The 16,799-nt window shown below is 35.3% G+C and overlaps 1 protein-coding gene across 1 annotated transcript in view; it reads left to right on the top strand.

Moving 5' to 3' along the window:
• LOC140151042 (transmembrane protein 104-like) overlaps nt 1-16,799 on the top strand; it is a 39,053-nt gene that overhangs the window by 18,419 nt on the left and 3,835 nt on the right. The window contains 7 exon segments of the mRNA XM_072173232.1: nt 2,000-2,056; nt 5,217-5,331; nt 8,789-8,851; nt 10,175-10,264; nt 12,849-12,948; nt 14,383-14,467; nt 15,061-15,154. Coding sequence (XP_072029333.1) covers nt 2,000-2,056; nt 5,217-5,331; nt 8,789-8,851; nt 10,175-10,264; nt 12,849-12,948; nt 14,383-14,467; nt 15,061-15,154 — 604 coding nt within the window.

Below are 16,799 nucleotides of genomic sequence, written 5' to 3'. Positions count from 1 at the left end.
TTTTTCCCTTCCACCAGGCCCAAGTACAGGTGAATAAAAATGGAAAAACAAAAAAAAAGATTACACATTAGTGTGCATTTTAAATGGAGAAAGATGCGTTTAACAGTTTACTTATTAGTCTAGTGTTGTTATTCTAGCTTTTGGTAAAAATTATACATAGAGATGTAACTATTTTGAAAACGTAATTGTTTAGAAAAAACAATAAATTATTTATAAAGTCAAAATGGTGATACTTAGATCATGTATTACAGTATTTTTAAAGAATCAAGTATGATTAAAAAAACTAATCAAATTATGTTTGATTACCGTAATAAAAATATCACCCAAGCATTGTTGTTGTAGTGCGATGTCAGAATCAATTGTTGTCAGATCAACTAGTTCAGGCTCTTTGTTCAGGCTATTGATGTTTGGAACCACAATCAAAAATGATTATAGGTTTGCGAATCAAGCCTGAACCAGTATCTACTCCCTATATTCTAGAAAAATACAGACCTAATTTTTTGAATAAAAATAATATTGTTCTGTTTTGCCACATGAAACATAGCTAAATCCTAATCCTTTAGTTAGTGGAACTTAGTCCTAACTAGCAATAAAAGTCAAACTTGTTCTAAGACTAATTTCAGTTTCTAATTTTTGGAAAAGACATGTTTCATTCTTATAACCAACCATTTATTGAAATAACACAAAAAAAGTGAAAATTACAGCAACATTTTGGCATACCGTACTCATGAATGCTAACACTTGTTCCAAGTCTGTGATTTTTGTAACTCGATTGTCAGAAAACATGCCTAAAATGCATGTTTTTGGCTCTTTTTTCAAGAAATTAGTAAAATAGTGAACTTTTTCTTTTATCTCCAGTTAGGACTAAATGATTGATTAGGATTGAGCTACGGTGTATGTTTCATTTGGCAGAACTTGATAATAATTTTTTAATCCCCAAAAAATAGTGCTGTATTTTTCTGGAATGGGGAGTAAGATACATATATGACAATGGGGAATACGTCACAGCATCATGTTAAAAAGTACACTGCTTTCTCAGTGGTGCGCCTGAAAATAGGCGGGAATTCCCAAATACAATAGAATACAATACATGGCTGGTATACCTGCTGCACACATGTTGTGATACATATGCTGCCAGCCGGTATTGTGCATACAACAGCTGACAGCACCTCGTTTGGTTCACATAATCATGATGACAATGCATCAACAAATATCTCTGAAAATGCATTATATTATTGATTATTTATTGGTATCTACACACGTATGTACATGTATAAATGTTAACTGGCAAATGTTTTTCATGTAATACACATGCTGGCACATGTTGTAATTATAAGGTCATGTAAAAATATATTATTTGGTTAGGGTTGCAACTTGCATGCCCCTTGAAAAGTACAATCAACAACAATTAGTTCAACATTGAATCAACAGAAAAAAATTTATTTTGGACAATGAAAAAGAGGGCCAAAAATGTTAATTTTTTGTCATGACCTAATGTTAAAATAATGATAGGTGGATTATTTGCATATATCCTCATAATTTGTATTATAGTATTCTTTGCATTTGATTGTTTAATTATTGTCTAATAATATATTGATATCTGATCTGGACCTCTTGGGAGATCAGTACTTATGTATTGAAAGAGCTTACCAGAATAAAGATAGATTGAATGAATGAATGAACGAATGAATGTGTAAACATCAGGCATGAGAATTTTCTTGCTTTTGCAGGATTTCCTGCTTTTTTGTGGTCTAAATTTCCTCACTTTCTTTTAATTTCAACCCGTTTTTGACCTTTTTCGCCTCATTTCACATGCTTTTTCAAACTTTTCAGGTTTTTTCATGGATGATCATTCTCATGCCTGAAACATGATATGGTGTTTATTTATTTGAGGTGTGCCTATTTGTGTGCATGATTGTATATTGTGTGTCTCTGTTAATTAGGCTATGTAATATAACAAGTACTTTTATTTTGCTTATTTCTTACCATGATTTTGCAGCCATTGTGGTCCCCAATAAGCACGTATGAGGCTTACTATAGCACAAAATACACATTTGTATGTATATTTTTTTTTCAAATTATCATTGCTAGTCTAGATTTTATGGGTTTTTTTCTTAATATAATATGAAGCTTTCAAAGCCATTCATTTAAGCCAGCCTTTACCACTCACATTTAATACGCCATAGCTTACATCTGTGCAAGATTTCTGAAGCACACGTTGCATAATATGTACATGGCAAGCAATATGAGATATTGTGTGACATGTTAAAATTAACACTAAGCTTAGAGGCCAATGTACTGCAAGCCTTGTGGTATTGTTGTAGTGCCAGCGAGCATTGAAACTGATAACAATAAGGACAGTTTGCTTTTCAATGTTGTCATGTGTTTATTCTATGTTTTGGCACTAAAAAGCTTCATATTATATAATAAAAAATAATCCGTATTGGTCCGAGTATAGTCCCACCCGTTTTTTAGGTGAACATTTTTCACAATTGGGGGGTGGGATTATGGGGTTTTGGAGTGTCCCTGGACCTAGACCTGAATGCTAGGGTCATTCATGGTTGACCTAAAAAAAAATATAAAAAAATTCAAGATATTTTGTATTTTAAATATAAAAATTGATAATTTATATTCATGTCATACTCTATTAATGATTTCAAAATGCATTGAATTTGAATGCATTTTGATATCATTAATAGTGTATGACATGAAAACAAAGTATCAATTTTCATATTAAAAATACAAAATATCTTGAATTTTTTTTTTTTTTTAGGTCAACCATGAATGACCCTAGCATTCAGGTCTAGGTCCAGGGACACTCCAAAACCGATTTCTGAAATTTTTCGAAAAATGGGGGGTGGGACTATACTCGAACGTGGGACTATACTCGGACGAATACGGTAATAATAATACTGTATTTATTGGCTTTTTGAAGTCAGGTCTTTCACTTAATTACTACTGTGAGTTCCCATCTAAAAGGTGAAGGTGTCAGTTTAATTCACTTTCTCATTAATGTTCACTATTCTAGGGCATCATCTTTGTTTAATTTGGTTGTTGAATTCAAAAGTTTCTCAAAGCAAAGAACTAGAGACTGACCGATCAGATCGGGAGCTTCCTAATCGGGCCGATTATTAGCTTATCGGTAGTGATCTGCATCGGCCGATTTTTCCTTCATCCGCCGATGTAATGCACCGATCACCCAATATCATGAAAGTAATTGTTGAAGCTTAACAAGTATTCATTTATTGGTATATTTTTTTCTTTAAATCAAGCGAAATTTAGCAAAAGAACAAGCTTTGTAGGCGATAAACATATATAAAATCATACCGTGATTCAGGCACGCAGCTGAGATAATCAGGTAATTTCCCGCATGCATACTTCCGGGTTACACACGTGCGCCAGTGTCAGATTGGAGAGAGCTACGGGCCGCGTGCAAAACTCAACACTTCCGGGTTACACACGTGCGTGTCAGCTACGGGCCACGTGCAAAACTCAACACTTCCGGGTTACACACGTGCGTGTCAGCTACGGGCCGTGTGCAAAACTCAATACTGACTTGAACGTAAACACAATATTAAAATGGGGCGATCGAATGATTCGACGGACTCGGATATCAGGGGAAAAGGTAAATTGAACTTAGAATAATCATGGTCAAATTAAGTATTGTAAATGAGCACGCGAGTGTAGTTTTGTGCTCAGGGCGTACATAATTATGGTAATACTTTGCGTACAAGTACCCTTTCAACATACAGGTGAAATTTACTCATGGCGATGGCAGCCATTGTTTACAATTGGGGAATTGGTAATCGGTGATCGGTGATCGAATCGGCAGATCAAAGAGGGAATTGATCGGCCGATTGGCCGATTCAGATAGGGACCTGATCGGTCAGACACTACAAAGAACAGTGTTACTCAGAGTTATAGCCAGCACAATTTTAGTGCCGGCTAGTTTTAGTGGCCGAGTGTGTGTAAGGAGGGAGATTAAGAGATGAATTCGTCCATGTAGGGAGATTAAAAGATGAATTCGTCCGTGTAGGGAGATAAAGAGATGAATTCATCCATGGTGTAGCTCTTCTCCCGCCTTACACATAGCCACACCATGGACAAATTCATCTCTTAATCTCCCCACATGAACAAATTTATTACTGTTCTCTCTGGTAAAAAACACAACATCTTGATTGTAACTTGTGCATTTTCTGTGATTTCAAAGATTTTTTGTAACCAATTTATTTTAAGCTTAGTGCCGGGCTGGAAGACTGTGTGCCGGATATCCCCGACTGGCATGGCTAGAGCACTGGTGTTACTGTATACTTTTTATCATATTTTGTACTTTTAATTTGGTATGGTGAACATCTTTACTGTTGTACTACACATCTCATCCCTTGTACACATATCAATGATCATTCTGTAATTTTAACACCACCCCATGCACACAAGTCAAGAAACACATTTCCTATAATCAATGAAGCATTAAAAATAATAGTTTGTGAAATTGATTTTAAGGTGTAACTTTAGAATAAGAAAACCCACAATCCTAACATGACCTTAAAAATTGCTAATCTCTAGAAACATGATTAATCCCATAATCCTAACCATAATGGTAACCCTAAAAAACCCTAAACTTGATTTCTTCGGGTGACAGTGTTATTCTTAAATCTTTCCAAAGTGTCTCTTTCCTTTTTATTTCCATGGCTTTAGCCATACAGGGGATCTTATTTTTCATTGATTTTTATAGGTTTTTTTTTTCAATTTTTATATATTGTTTTTTAATTTTATTTTGTATTTTTTTTTTCAGTTTTGTCTATTTTTGTTTGTTTATTTATTTATTTATTTATTTATTTATTTACATTACAAACCTGTTGACACAAAAGCCAGTTGTGTTTCTTTTAACTGACAAAATAATTACAAACTAGTTAATTTCTGGCTTATTAACATGTGGGCCTACATGTATTACCACAGTGGGCTGCTCACTTTCATATGTTAATCATGGTTTCTTGCATGAGGATAAGAGTTGATGTTGCATGTCAGATTTTGTCTAAATAAGAATTACTTTCACATCACCATTTTCACATAGTCCTTGCTTTCAAAAATACCCAATCTGAATTTTCTTTCAAAAATACCCAATCTGAATTTTGATTAATTTTACTAGGTGATCAGTTCAACAAATCAGTTTGTCATTGTCATTTCATCTCCATTATTTCTTTGTTTCTCTGTAGTTAGAGGAGACCGACAGTAACAGTAGCAGTTCCTGTGAGAGTATCGAGTCTTTATATAGCGACAATGAAAACACTGAGAAAAGAAGTTTACTACATTCACAGAGAGCTTCTAGAAGTGAGTAGTGAGGGGGAGTGGAAGAAATTCACCTAGTTACAGTCTGGGTTCAATTCATTAAAAAATTTATGAAAGCAGTTTTGGCTAATTCATCATAATCAGGATACTTCCATATACGAGGGGGTATCAAAAAGTTTTAGAAATCGCCCAGAAGTGAAAGAGCTATATCAATGAAATTTTGTCAGTGTCAGTGCAATCACTGGTCCTTATGTACATTATGGTCCAAAAATGGGCTCATAAGTATGTTTACTTTTTTTACAGGTGGCACGAGATGCCAATAACCTGCTGCCGCAGTTACTGCGCATAAACTGCAAGATTGAGAAAATTGAGGCAAGCAGCGTTATTAAGATCCTGCTTTTGAAGGGTTGCAGTGCCTAGAAAATTGATGATGAAATGAAAGTTATCTTCGGTGGTGATTGTGATATGTCACTGTCACTTTTTGGAAAAGGAATTTTTATTTCATCACTGATTTTCTGGGCACTGTAACCCTTAAAATGGAACTTAATCATGCTGTATGCCTCAATTTTCTCCATTTTGCTGGTTATGCGGTTACATAGACAGGTAGTGACATCTAGCTCATGTAAAAAAAGTAAACATACTTATGAGACCATTTTTGCACCATAGTGTACATAAGGACCAGTGATTGCACTGACAAAATTTCATTGATATAGCTCTTTCGCTTCTGGGCGATTTCTAAAACTTTTTGATACCCTCTCGTACTAAAGCACTATAAAAAGCGCTATACAAATGCAAAATTGGGTAGCAGTTACTTCACAATAAGGAGCAAACCACTATGCGATACAGCCAAATTCGAACCCTGATTACAGTTTTTTTCCAAGAATTGTAGCTGGTAAATTGGGAAACTGGATACATTCCTTGACCTATTATCAAGTATCAGCATATTCATATTTATCATACCGTATGCAAATAAAAATGTGTGCCGAACTCTTGATATCGATGTTTGCAATTGATTAATATTTGTTCAGAAATAGAATGATTAAATTTTACTTAGCCTTTTGAGGTCACTCAACCTGATGTATCCAATGAGGTAGAAGCAAAGAGTACCAACTCTGCCATGTTTACGCGTCGCTCAGGGAGGGCAAATAGTGTATACTCTGATCACATCGTAATAGTCGGGATTCATAATATCGTAGATTGATATAGAATGGCGTACACACAGCTGGGCGCAGCACCTACGCGAACTGCGCTTTGCGTAATGCGTGAATGACGCGGGCTTTTGTGAAAGTATGTGTGCGTAAGTTGGAACTTTATTGACTCGCGCAGTAACAAAAACAGAATGATTCTGGCCTATTAAGAGCTGATCATAGTATACCACCGGGTAATTTTGCTATGCGCCTGACAACTTGTGATTCAAAGTGTGTGGATGATTGTGTTCTGCTTGTAACATGTGCCAAAAATGTACACGCCGCCAAAAGGACAAAAACAGGGTCTGGTTTTTTTTTCGACTTAAACGCTGAATGCACAAACCTTTGTAACACTCCAGTTTAAAGAAGAAAAAACACCAGAGGCACTATTTGCCCTCCATTTAATAGCGACAATGTAATACGGCACATTCACCATAGTTTTACTCATCATGAGGTAATTTTGAGTTTGTACTCTTTGGGTATTATCTCTTTCGATGTATCCAATTTAGTGGTTCATTTAAATTAGAGGCCTGTCAAAATGCAAAAATTATTAATGGAATCAAACAGCTGTAACCTAACAGGTTGTACCATGATTAGAGTTTTATGTCGTCATTGTCATTTGTTAGCTGCAAAGTGCATCATAATATAAATGATTATATCAGGAATGGGATATTCCACTTGAAATCCATACACCCCTATTGAAGATATTACCTTAATCTTCCACACAGGGGCTGTAGAATTCATATGGGGTTGCCTGAATGGGTGATTCCATTTGAAATCTGCCCCCCCCCCCCTGTGTGCGAGATTAAGGTCATGTCTACCATAGGGGGTGTATGGATATCAACTAGGATATAGTCATCCAATTATGATGGTTTGCCATGTTGTACATTTGATTTACTTGAAACTTGTGGACCAGTTCATATTTAGATGACAATTTTGAATTACACCCTTCCCCCTTCCTGGCCTTCTTGAACCGTTTTGAAAAATAAACAAGAAACTGCTTGATGTGATCACTTAAGATCTGCTTGTGTCATTCCTTCAAATTGTCAAATAAAAATATTTTGATTTAAAATCTTTAGAAAGTTAACATTTCAAGCATAAAGGTGGGTGACCCAATCGACAGCCTCATGATCCATTTCCCACTTAACCTCATCAAAACTGAGATTTTGATATCAGAAGAAAGCTTGATTTTTATTGTTTCACAAGGTAAAGTTTCATTTATATCATGTGAACAAAAATGTGGTGTACCACTAGTCCACCACTAGAAGTATGTAATATTCTGTAGGCCATTGTTACACATGTTTTTACGTCCAAATTGTAGGAACAATAACTCAAAACAATAACTGGAAACATGGTTTTAATGGTAGGCCTCAATGCAAGATAGAAAACACAATATGAAAAAAAAGTGGAACACCTATTTTTAAACCGCAGTTTCTTGTTAAACTCTTTATTTTCCTACCCACACATAGTTTAACTATTTTTTATAATGGATTTTATGGAAAAGAAATACTAATCTATTTTTTATGGAAATGTTATAGCATGGCTTTAATTGGTTGAAATAAAATCCTTTGCTAATCTTAAGTATCCCAAGGTCAATGCATGTGTACAAGTCCCAGCTCTTTGCTATGGAATACGAGGGGGTATCCAAAAGTTTTTGACATCACCTAGAAGGAAAAGAGCTATATTGATGAAATTTTGTCAGTGTAATCACTGGTCCTTATGTACATTAATGGTCCAAAAATGGTCTCATAAGTATATTTACTTTCTTTACATGGGGCACTAGATGGGCAGTAGGCGCATAACCTGCAATATGGTGAAAATTGAGGCATGCATCATGATTAAGTTCCTGCATTTGAAGGGTTAGGCCTACAATGCTCAGAAAATCTATGATGAAATTAAAGCAATCTACGGCGATGATTGCCCATCATATGGCACTATTGCTTTTTGAAAAAGGAATTTCCAAACTGGCCGCATGTCCCTCACAGATGAGCCAAGAAGTGGACGTCTATCACTTACGGATGATGTGGCCACAGTGAAAAAACTCAAGAAAGTGGAGGATCTTATCACGAAAAGGTTATGCGCCTACTTCCCATCTAGCGCCACCTGTGAAGAAAGTAAACATACTTATGAGACCATTTTTGGACCATAATGTACATAAGGACCAGTGATTACACTGACAAAATTTCATCGGTATAGCACTTTCACATCTGTGTGATGTCAAAAACTTTTGGATACCCCCTCGTATGTTGAAGGAGTAGCATTTTAAACTGAAAAAAAGTTTATAATGGATGTAATTTGTCAATCTTTTGCAGATAAAATATCAAGTTATGATGGTGCAAGTCCAAGTGTAAATAATGTAGCCATCCAAAGTGGAGGTGAGTGGAAAATCATGGGAAATAATTCTATTGTACACAAACGTTGCACAAGTCACACCCTCTGTCGGTCAATGACTGAGAAACTTGCGCATATATATTTATAACAAATACACAAAACCAGTGCATCTGGTCGGATTGGAACATTTTTTAAATGTTTATGTGCACTTGCTACTCTGGGGAAAGATTAAAATTTGTTCAGAACTGAGTATAATAATAACTTTCATACTTATGTAACTTTGTGTATTTGTTACAAATATGCAGTTCTGATGCCTTCTGCTACGAATGATACGAACATCATTCGAACCTGATACCTGTAGATTTATATCTCCCGCTCTTATCCAGCATGCCTCTGTGGCTCAATTGGTTAGAGCATCGTGCGAGTATTACAAAGGTCGCCGGTTCGAATCCGGCCAGATGCACTGTTTTTTTGTTTGTTTTTTCAACGTTTATCCGCACTGGCTACTCAAAGATTAAAATTTGTTCAACCCAGAGAACTAAGTAACTTTTTTAACACACGATACTGTCAAGGTTCGGTATTATCATCCGAAGTCGCGTTATGATCTTGGTCGGACATAAATATTCTAGTCGTGAGTCTGGACATTTTAAAATGTTTGTTTTGTGTTTCAGTCATCACTAACAAACATCACACAATAAAAGTGTGCAGTTGGAATACAACAAATGATTCAATCTACATACATATGTGACGTGTCATGTCAAAAGGAGACACTTTGGGGCAGGTTATCAATTTTGAGGTTTTTTTCATATCTTAAATATAGAGGTATTTTGCTCCACAGCGCCGTTTTCCCTAATGAAATCGGACATTCCTAAGCGAAGATATTGAATTTGTATGTTATGGTATTATAAAATTGGAAATTGAGATATCGGCCTTTAAAAATATTATTGACAATGTTGAGAGTAGGAATTACCTTGAAGAATGTCTCAAAAATACAAGATGCCAGTTATATTCCGGTCTGAAACTATCAGACAATATTTTAAACATTAATAACATCACAAATTCTCAACAAACCCAAATTGTGAAAAAAATCACCCGGGCAGATTTTTGGCTATTTCTCCATTTACGATCCTGCCCAAAAGTGTCTCCTTTTGACATGACACGTCACATAAGTTGTCTGTTGGCTTGCTAATTTTTGTTTCATAAAAAAAAACTATAATAAACTTCATTTTTTGAAGGATATACAAATGTATTGTTATAATAAAAGTTCAGGTGCTCTTTATATACTTGTAATACAAGTTGTATGCTTTTTAGCAGGTCAGTTGTTTTATATAATGATTAAAACCATATGTAATATTTTGTTTATTTAGTGCCAAGTCTAAAGAAAAAGAAGTCGGACTTCTTTGATATCACAGAACGAGTGGAAATGGGACAAATGGCATCTATGTACTTCAGTAAAGGTAAGTATACTGTGACAAGGACTTCTGTCTTAATAAATGGATGCAATAAATCAAAATATAGAGAACAGCGTGGGTCATTAGGCCCAATAAATTTCTGTGTTGCCTTGCATGGATTGGTTATGTCTGTATGGTTGTCCAAAATAAGATAAAAAGAGTAATTGTAGCATTTTTAAGATTCTGAATGCTTGAACTTGCTGCCAAGACACTGAATATTGAGACTAATTATAAGAAAATCCATGATTATTAAAATCCCTATAGCAAGCACAGCTGTCACAGCTATATGACACATATTTCACCTTCCTCTGAAAATGGGAGACAAAGTGATAAAATCTAAAACAAATTTAGGTGACAGATACAAAAGATTCATGCAAGCATGCCATAGGCTTAACCCCATGAGAACTACCTGCCGATTGGCCAAAAAGAAGTTTTCATTATCAATTGGACCAATCAGCAACATTGTTAGAATAATTTCACCACACAAAAAAAATGGGGTGAATTATTTGCAAAGCTCAAATCTGATTCTGATTAAAATGAAGATATCATGTAATTGACCCAATCAGAGATGTTAGATCGGCAGGTAGTGCTCATGGGGTTAATGTCTCTCCGATTGATAAAATGGAGGGCCTAAAAAGTAGTCAGTATCGCCTTAATACAGCCAGGATATCCTTTCCCTCAGGGAGCATGCTAAATGACTGGACAATTAATAGATAACTACAATGTGTTGGTTTCAGATAAAAGAATTTTTCTATATAGAGTAGGGTCAATGCACAGCAGCTGAAGAGTATCCCATAATGCATTGCAGTATATCCGCTTGCCCCATAGCAAATGTATACACAATATAAACAAGACCCACTTAGATATTGAGAGCTATGGATAGTTTCACAATACTTTAGGGGTCATATTTTTGCAAACAAAAGTCTAAGCTTCCCTGATTTAAACGAGTTATTTAAAGTTGAAGTGAGGGATTTTCTATGGCACATTTAGTTTTATTATGGTACTGCAAAGCATAATGGGATACTCCCTTCAGCTGCTGTGGGGTCAATGTACCATATTCAATTAACTAGCACCTGAAGGAGGCGCTTATAATTACTATTATTTGAAAGTGAAATTTGATATTTTTTCATGTTGTAGTTTAAGAATATGTCAATAATGCCAAAAAAATGCTACATCTATTGCAACTAGCTCGGTGCCAAGATATTTTTGCTGTGAATCAGCTAGCATTCTCTACCATTTTACATGCTAAAAGTGCATTGAAAGGGCAGGAGGTGCTTAAAATGATGCAAGTTAGAGGGGCACTAATTAAGAAAGGGTGGTAATTAGGTTGAATATAGCAGACCTATAGCAATCCATATTCTCACATGTAGAATTTCATTTTGAAAATTTATTATTAAAGAACTTTATGTTGCAATAGCCTTCAGCAGAAATTAAAGAAACAAACAATTTTACATGATTGTTCTCTTACCATATCAGTCACAAGCTTTCAAATCATGTGTAGGGTGAAATTTGCAATAAATTTTATTTGCCTGAATTACAATTTGAATACAATGTAATTATCATGTGAAGGAGTCCATGAACTGATTTTCACATGATAAAACAAATTATCAAGGGAAGCTCATGAAATACAAACAACATTGTACTATCATGCCCAAGACCTACTATATGAAACTGTTACGGGAACATGTGTTTGATATGTTTTTGTTATTTTCCATTGATTTATTAACAAAATTTGAAACTTGGAAGACTTCTGGCTCTGGCTGAAATTGTTAAAAAGTTTGATTTTACTCTGTCTTCAGCAAGTTTGTAGAAAGTGACTTCCACTCAGTCAGCAGTAACTTTTGATTTGGACACTGATTGTTGTATCAAATGTTCATAAATATATGCACATTATTATAACAACAATATCTGAAGTTTAAGGTTATACGATGTATTGTTGGTCGAAGCAGCAAAAAAATGTAGAACACAGCATCGTGCGAATGGTAGTGAGCTTTAGCAAAAATTGCATTGCTCAATTCATAGCGAGCGTGTAGAAGAATTCAAATATCACAGATATACTTTTGTAGCTCCTATGGTTCTTGAGTTATGTTATAAAGAGGGCTGAAACAATAACACTTTTGTAAAATGTACATAACTCATTAATAACAATAAATTAAGCAAGTTTTCAAAGTATATCATTTGTAGAATGAACTTTTCCAAAACACCAAAGTGTTATTTTTCAATAATATATTGATTCAGGTAAATTACCTATGAAAATATTTACAATACCTCGTATAACCTTAATACTTTGTAGCGGATCATTTTTTCAAGGTTTTGCACTTTTGCAGTAAATTTGAAAACTGCAAATTTAAAATCCTGCAAAAATATTTGGATTCATAGGCTTGAATGTGTAACAGTTTAGAACTGCAAATAACAGAAATGGCAATCTGCTCAGAACAGAAATGGCAATCTGCTCAGAACAGAAATGGCAATCTGCTCAGAACAGAAATTATTACTGAAATAAGTATTTCTCGTTTATTCCTCCATTTTCTGTTATTTTTGTTTGAATCTAAACCAATTATGTGTTTTTTTTCCACTGATTTTCTCACAGTTGGTGTATATATATTCAACATAGCCCTTGCTGTCTACCTGTATGGGGACCTGGCTATCTATGCTGTTACAGTACCAAAGTCACTTATGAATATCACATGGTAAGTGTATATTCTAGTACCATGGTAAGACAGTGTGCAAAAATCATCTCCACATAAAGTTTGTTCAGCTTATAATAGGCGAAAATTATTTGGTTTTTACTGCACGCTTTCACGCATCAATAAAATCCCAACGTACACTCGCGTAAATTCACATAAGCATGTGCTAGTCATTCAACATGCAACTAGTGCAAGTGCTGCGCCCAACCTGTGTGCATGCCATTCTATATCAATACACAATGTTTTTTTGATTTGATTTGTTCGGATTTTTGACAACCCTGGATAACCCAAGAAAGCCTCTATTTTATGTTTGTGCCTATTATAAGCTGAACAAACTTTAGTAAAGGTTTATGCCTGACTTAACAGGCCAGAGTACCCATCTCTAATCAGTTTGAGACCAGACATCTCAATGAATAATGTTGCTGGGGATGTCTCATCCTGCAAAATGAGAGTTTATTTTCCCAGCCTAAGCTGTTGCCCATTTACACCTGTGTGAAGTGAAGCAAACAGTATTGCCAAAGGACACAACATGTTGGCTGCGAACCCGCTCGAACCCGCAGCCCTTTGATTACAGGTGTGGTTATACCACTTAGCAACCCTCCTTCCACACAGTATTTTAGTAAAAATTATTTGTGCAGAAAATCATTCAAGATAGCTCAGTGGATAATATGCTAGGCTCTGGTGCACGAAGGTACAAATTTGACCACCCCCCCCCCCCATCCTCCGGCAGTGTCTTTTATTTGCTCATATTGATAAAATTGAGTTCTACGCCTGAAATTTTTCTGGACAAAGAACTTACTGCTACCTGTCCCATGTGTAGGTTGTGCGCACCATGTCCCTTTGAAGCATTTAATAAAAAAAGGTAACTCTTAAAATTGACATATTTTTTGACATATATCTGACATTCTTAGTCAGTGGGAGTGGTCTAGTTCAGTAGACACATTTCTGATTGGACAATTGCATGATTTCGGTGCCGCCTATCAGGCCGTAGACGACTTAATTTACGCCATCATGCGTCTTGATTATGCGTAACACGCGTGTAGGGTGCGCGTATGTATCGCGCTGGATGCGAGACTAGTGCGGAATACGCGAACGCGCTTAGCAGTACGCAGCAAGCTAATACGTGAAGTTGTAAACAAGTTTCGTTCATTTTATAATGAGGGAGTTTTTATGACGGTAACTTAGTTTTTGCTTTAAAAAATTGTTTACAGTTATTAAAATAATATTTAACTGACTAAGAATGAGAATAACGATAGGAATTTTTTTTTTGCCTATCCTCTTATGATAGAGCGACAGGCAGGTCCAATATTTTTATCGTAGTAAAATATTGGACCTGCCTGTCGCTCATCACACGGTAGAGGATAGGCAAAATAAAAATTCCTATCGCTTATTCTCTAATCATCTACCATTGATTCTCACATATTGTCTTCTTCACAGTTCTTCAACACACAGTAGTAGAGACACAGATCCATGCTGGGGAAAGGATTCCATGTCACGTATGAATGCCTATCGACTTTTCCTGGTAAGATGAACCAAACAGAGCAACCGCATGAAAATATTTGTGTCTGCGTAGTGTCTTACTGCCCTTTGATTCTACTACTAGTTAAAAATAATAGTATCTTATTTTGCCAAATAAAACGAGGTCAGTCCTAGTTTGATATAAAATTGATCGATTGAGCCCATATTTATTGAGTCGAGCTATGAGTTTTAAAATATTGGGACGAGATGTAGTCAAGTCCAATATTTTAAAACTCATAGCGAGACCAATAAATATTGGGCGTAAAGCATCCAATATTATCATGATTATGTTTTGGATCCAATATTTTCATTCACTTGGATTCATCAAAACATAATAATGACCTAAATGGTCAAAATTTAAGGAGCAATCAATTTATTTGGGAAAGGAGGCAAAAACACGTCTTTCTAGGATGTTTTCTGTATGCAATGATTTGAGAATTCTATCATCTTAGACTCAGATATTAATAAAGTATTAAAAAGATTACAATTGGGTTCAAGTAAAAAAAACATTTCAATAAAAGAATACCTACATGTATACATGCGTTTCCCTAACGTCAATATTTGTATAAATATGCATAGTTATGTCTTTTTTTTCAGGCTATATTTGTCACAAGTCTAGGCAGCTTTGCCTTCTTTGACCTCACAAAGACCAAATATCTACAAATAGTAACATCTCTCCTAAGGTGGAGTGGTAAGTAGCAATTTTAATATCCTACCAATGACGTTAAACCAAAGAGTACCAACTCTGCCATGATTGTGTGTCTCTCATTGAGGGCAAATAGTGAACCTCTGGATAATGTTGTTATTCAACAAGTATTGTTGTTTGCATTTTTTGTGTAACATGTTGTGCCAATAATGCGTGTTGAGTGCACACACCTTTGTAACCCTCAAGCTCAAAGATGCAAATTATCATTCGATTTCAGGCTCTTGCCTAAAAAATGCTGGAGGTACACTATTTGCCGTACATGAGCTACAAACCAAAATGGTGCATTCACCAAGTAGCAATACACCATACCTGCCAACTACTCCGATTTTCGCGGATTTACTCCGATTTCCCGAGTTTTAAACCTTCGAAAATCGGAGTACTCCGATTTTCTGAAAAAATTTTCTGGAAAAAATTACAAAAAAATTACAAAAAAATTACAGTTTGTTATCCTTAATATGGAAACCACTAACTAATGTTTACCTCTTCATCTAGCACATAGTATAAAATGCATGGAAAACCAATGCATGTATAATATTGTGATAGATGAAGAGGTAAACATTAGTTAGTGGTTTCCATATTAAAGATAACAAACTGTAATTTTTTTGTAATGTTTTCCAAATTTTTTTTTTCAAATCATCTGTGAATGATCCTAGCATTTCAGAATACGTCTAGTGTTTCTCCAAAGTCAACAAAAACTTTGACATGTTTTTTATTAAATGTTTTTTTTTTCTGAATTTTTAACTTTGTATTGTGCATCATATCAGTGTCCTATCAGTCACGTAGGCCCTGTTAAAAAAAAAAAAAATCGCTTCAACGAATGATCGTTATGTACAAAAGTATAGGAAACTGCATTTTAAAAGCACATTTTCTATGTGAAGGAAGCATATTTTTCAAACTTGTAAAAACAAGTCCCAGAATGTTTTTTCACATTTTTTCAAAGGTTGCAGTCATAGTCAAATATGTGTTGAAATTGTTGCCAGATATGGAGTATAAATCCCTCCTCAAAGTGTATAAAAGCCTAGGGCTTCATTTTCACCTTGTTGCAACCTTCAGAATAGGTCTAGAGGTTCTCAAGTTGCCAAAAACTTTGAAAAAATTTAGAAAAAATTGATATTTTTTTTAAATTTTCACCTTTGTATTGTGCATCATATCAATGTCCTATCAGTCATGTAGGCCTTGTTATAAAGCCAAAAAATCGCTTCAACAAATGATCGTTATGTACAAAAGTATTGGAAACTGCATTTTTAAAAGTACATTTTCTGTGTGAAAGAATCATATTTTTCAAACTTATAAAAACAGGTCCCAGAATGTTTTTTCACATTTTTTTTCAAAGGTAATGAAATATGTGTTGAAATTGTTGCTAGATATGGAGTATAAATCCCTCCTCAAAGTGTATAAAAGCCTAGGGCTTCATTTTCACCTTGTTGTTTTTCTATAAAATGTGTCTAATGTGAATGGGCTTATAAGGGTTTTTAAAGTGTAGAAACCCTCTAGCTTTCGGGGGCTTCGCCCCCTAAACCCCCCACCGGGGCTTTGCCCCTGGACCCCACCAAGGGCCCTTAAGCGGGCCCCTGGACCCCCCCCTGCCGTCAGAGGTGATACTACGGGCGCGAACGTTCGCCATGTACTC

The sequence above is a fragment of the Amphiura filiformis genome, chromosome 4 (assembly GCF_039555335.1).
Source record: "Amphiura filiformis chromosome 4, Afil_fr2py, whole genome shotgun sequence".
Taxonomy (NCBI): domain Eukaryota; kingdom Metazoa; phylum Echinodermata; class Ophiuroidea; order Amphilepidida; family Amphiuridae; genus Amphiura; species Amphiura filiformis.
The sequence above is the reverse complement of the archived record's forward strand: the minus strand, read 5'-3'. Positions and strand labels throughout refer to the sequence as shown.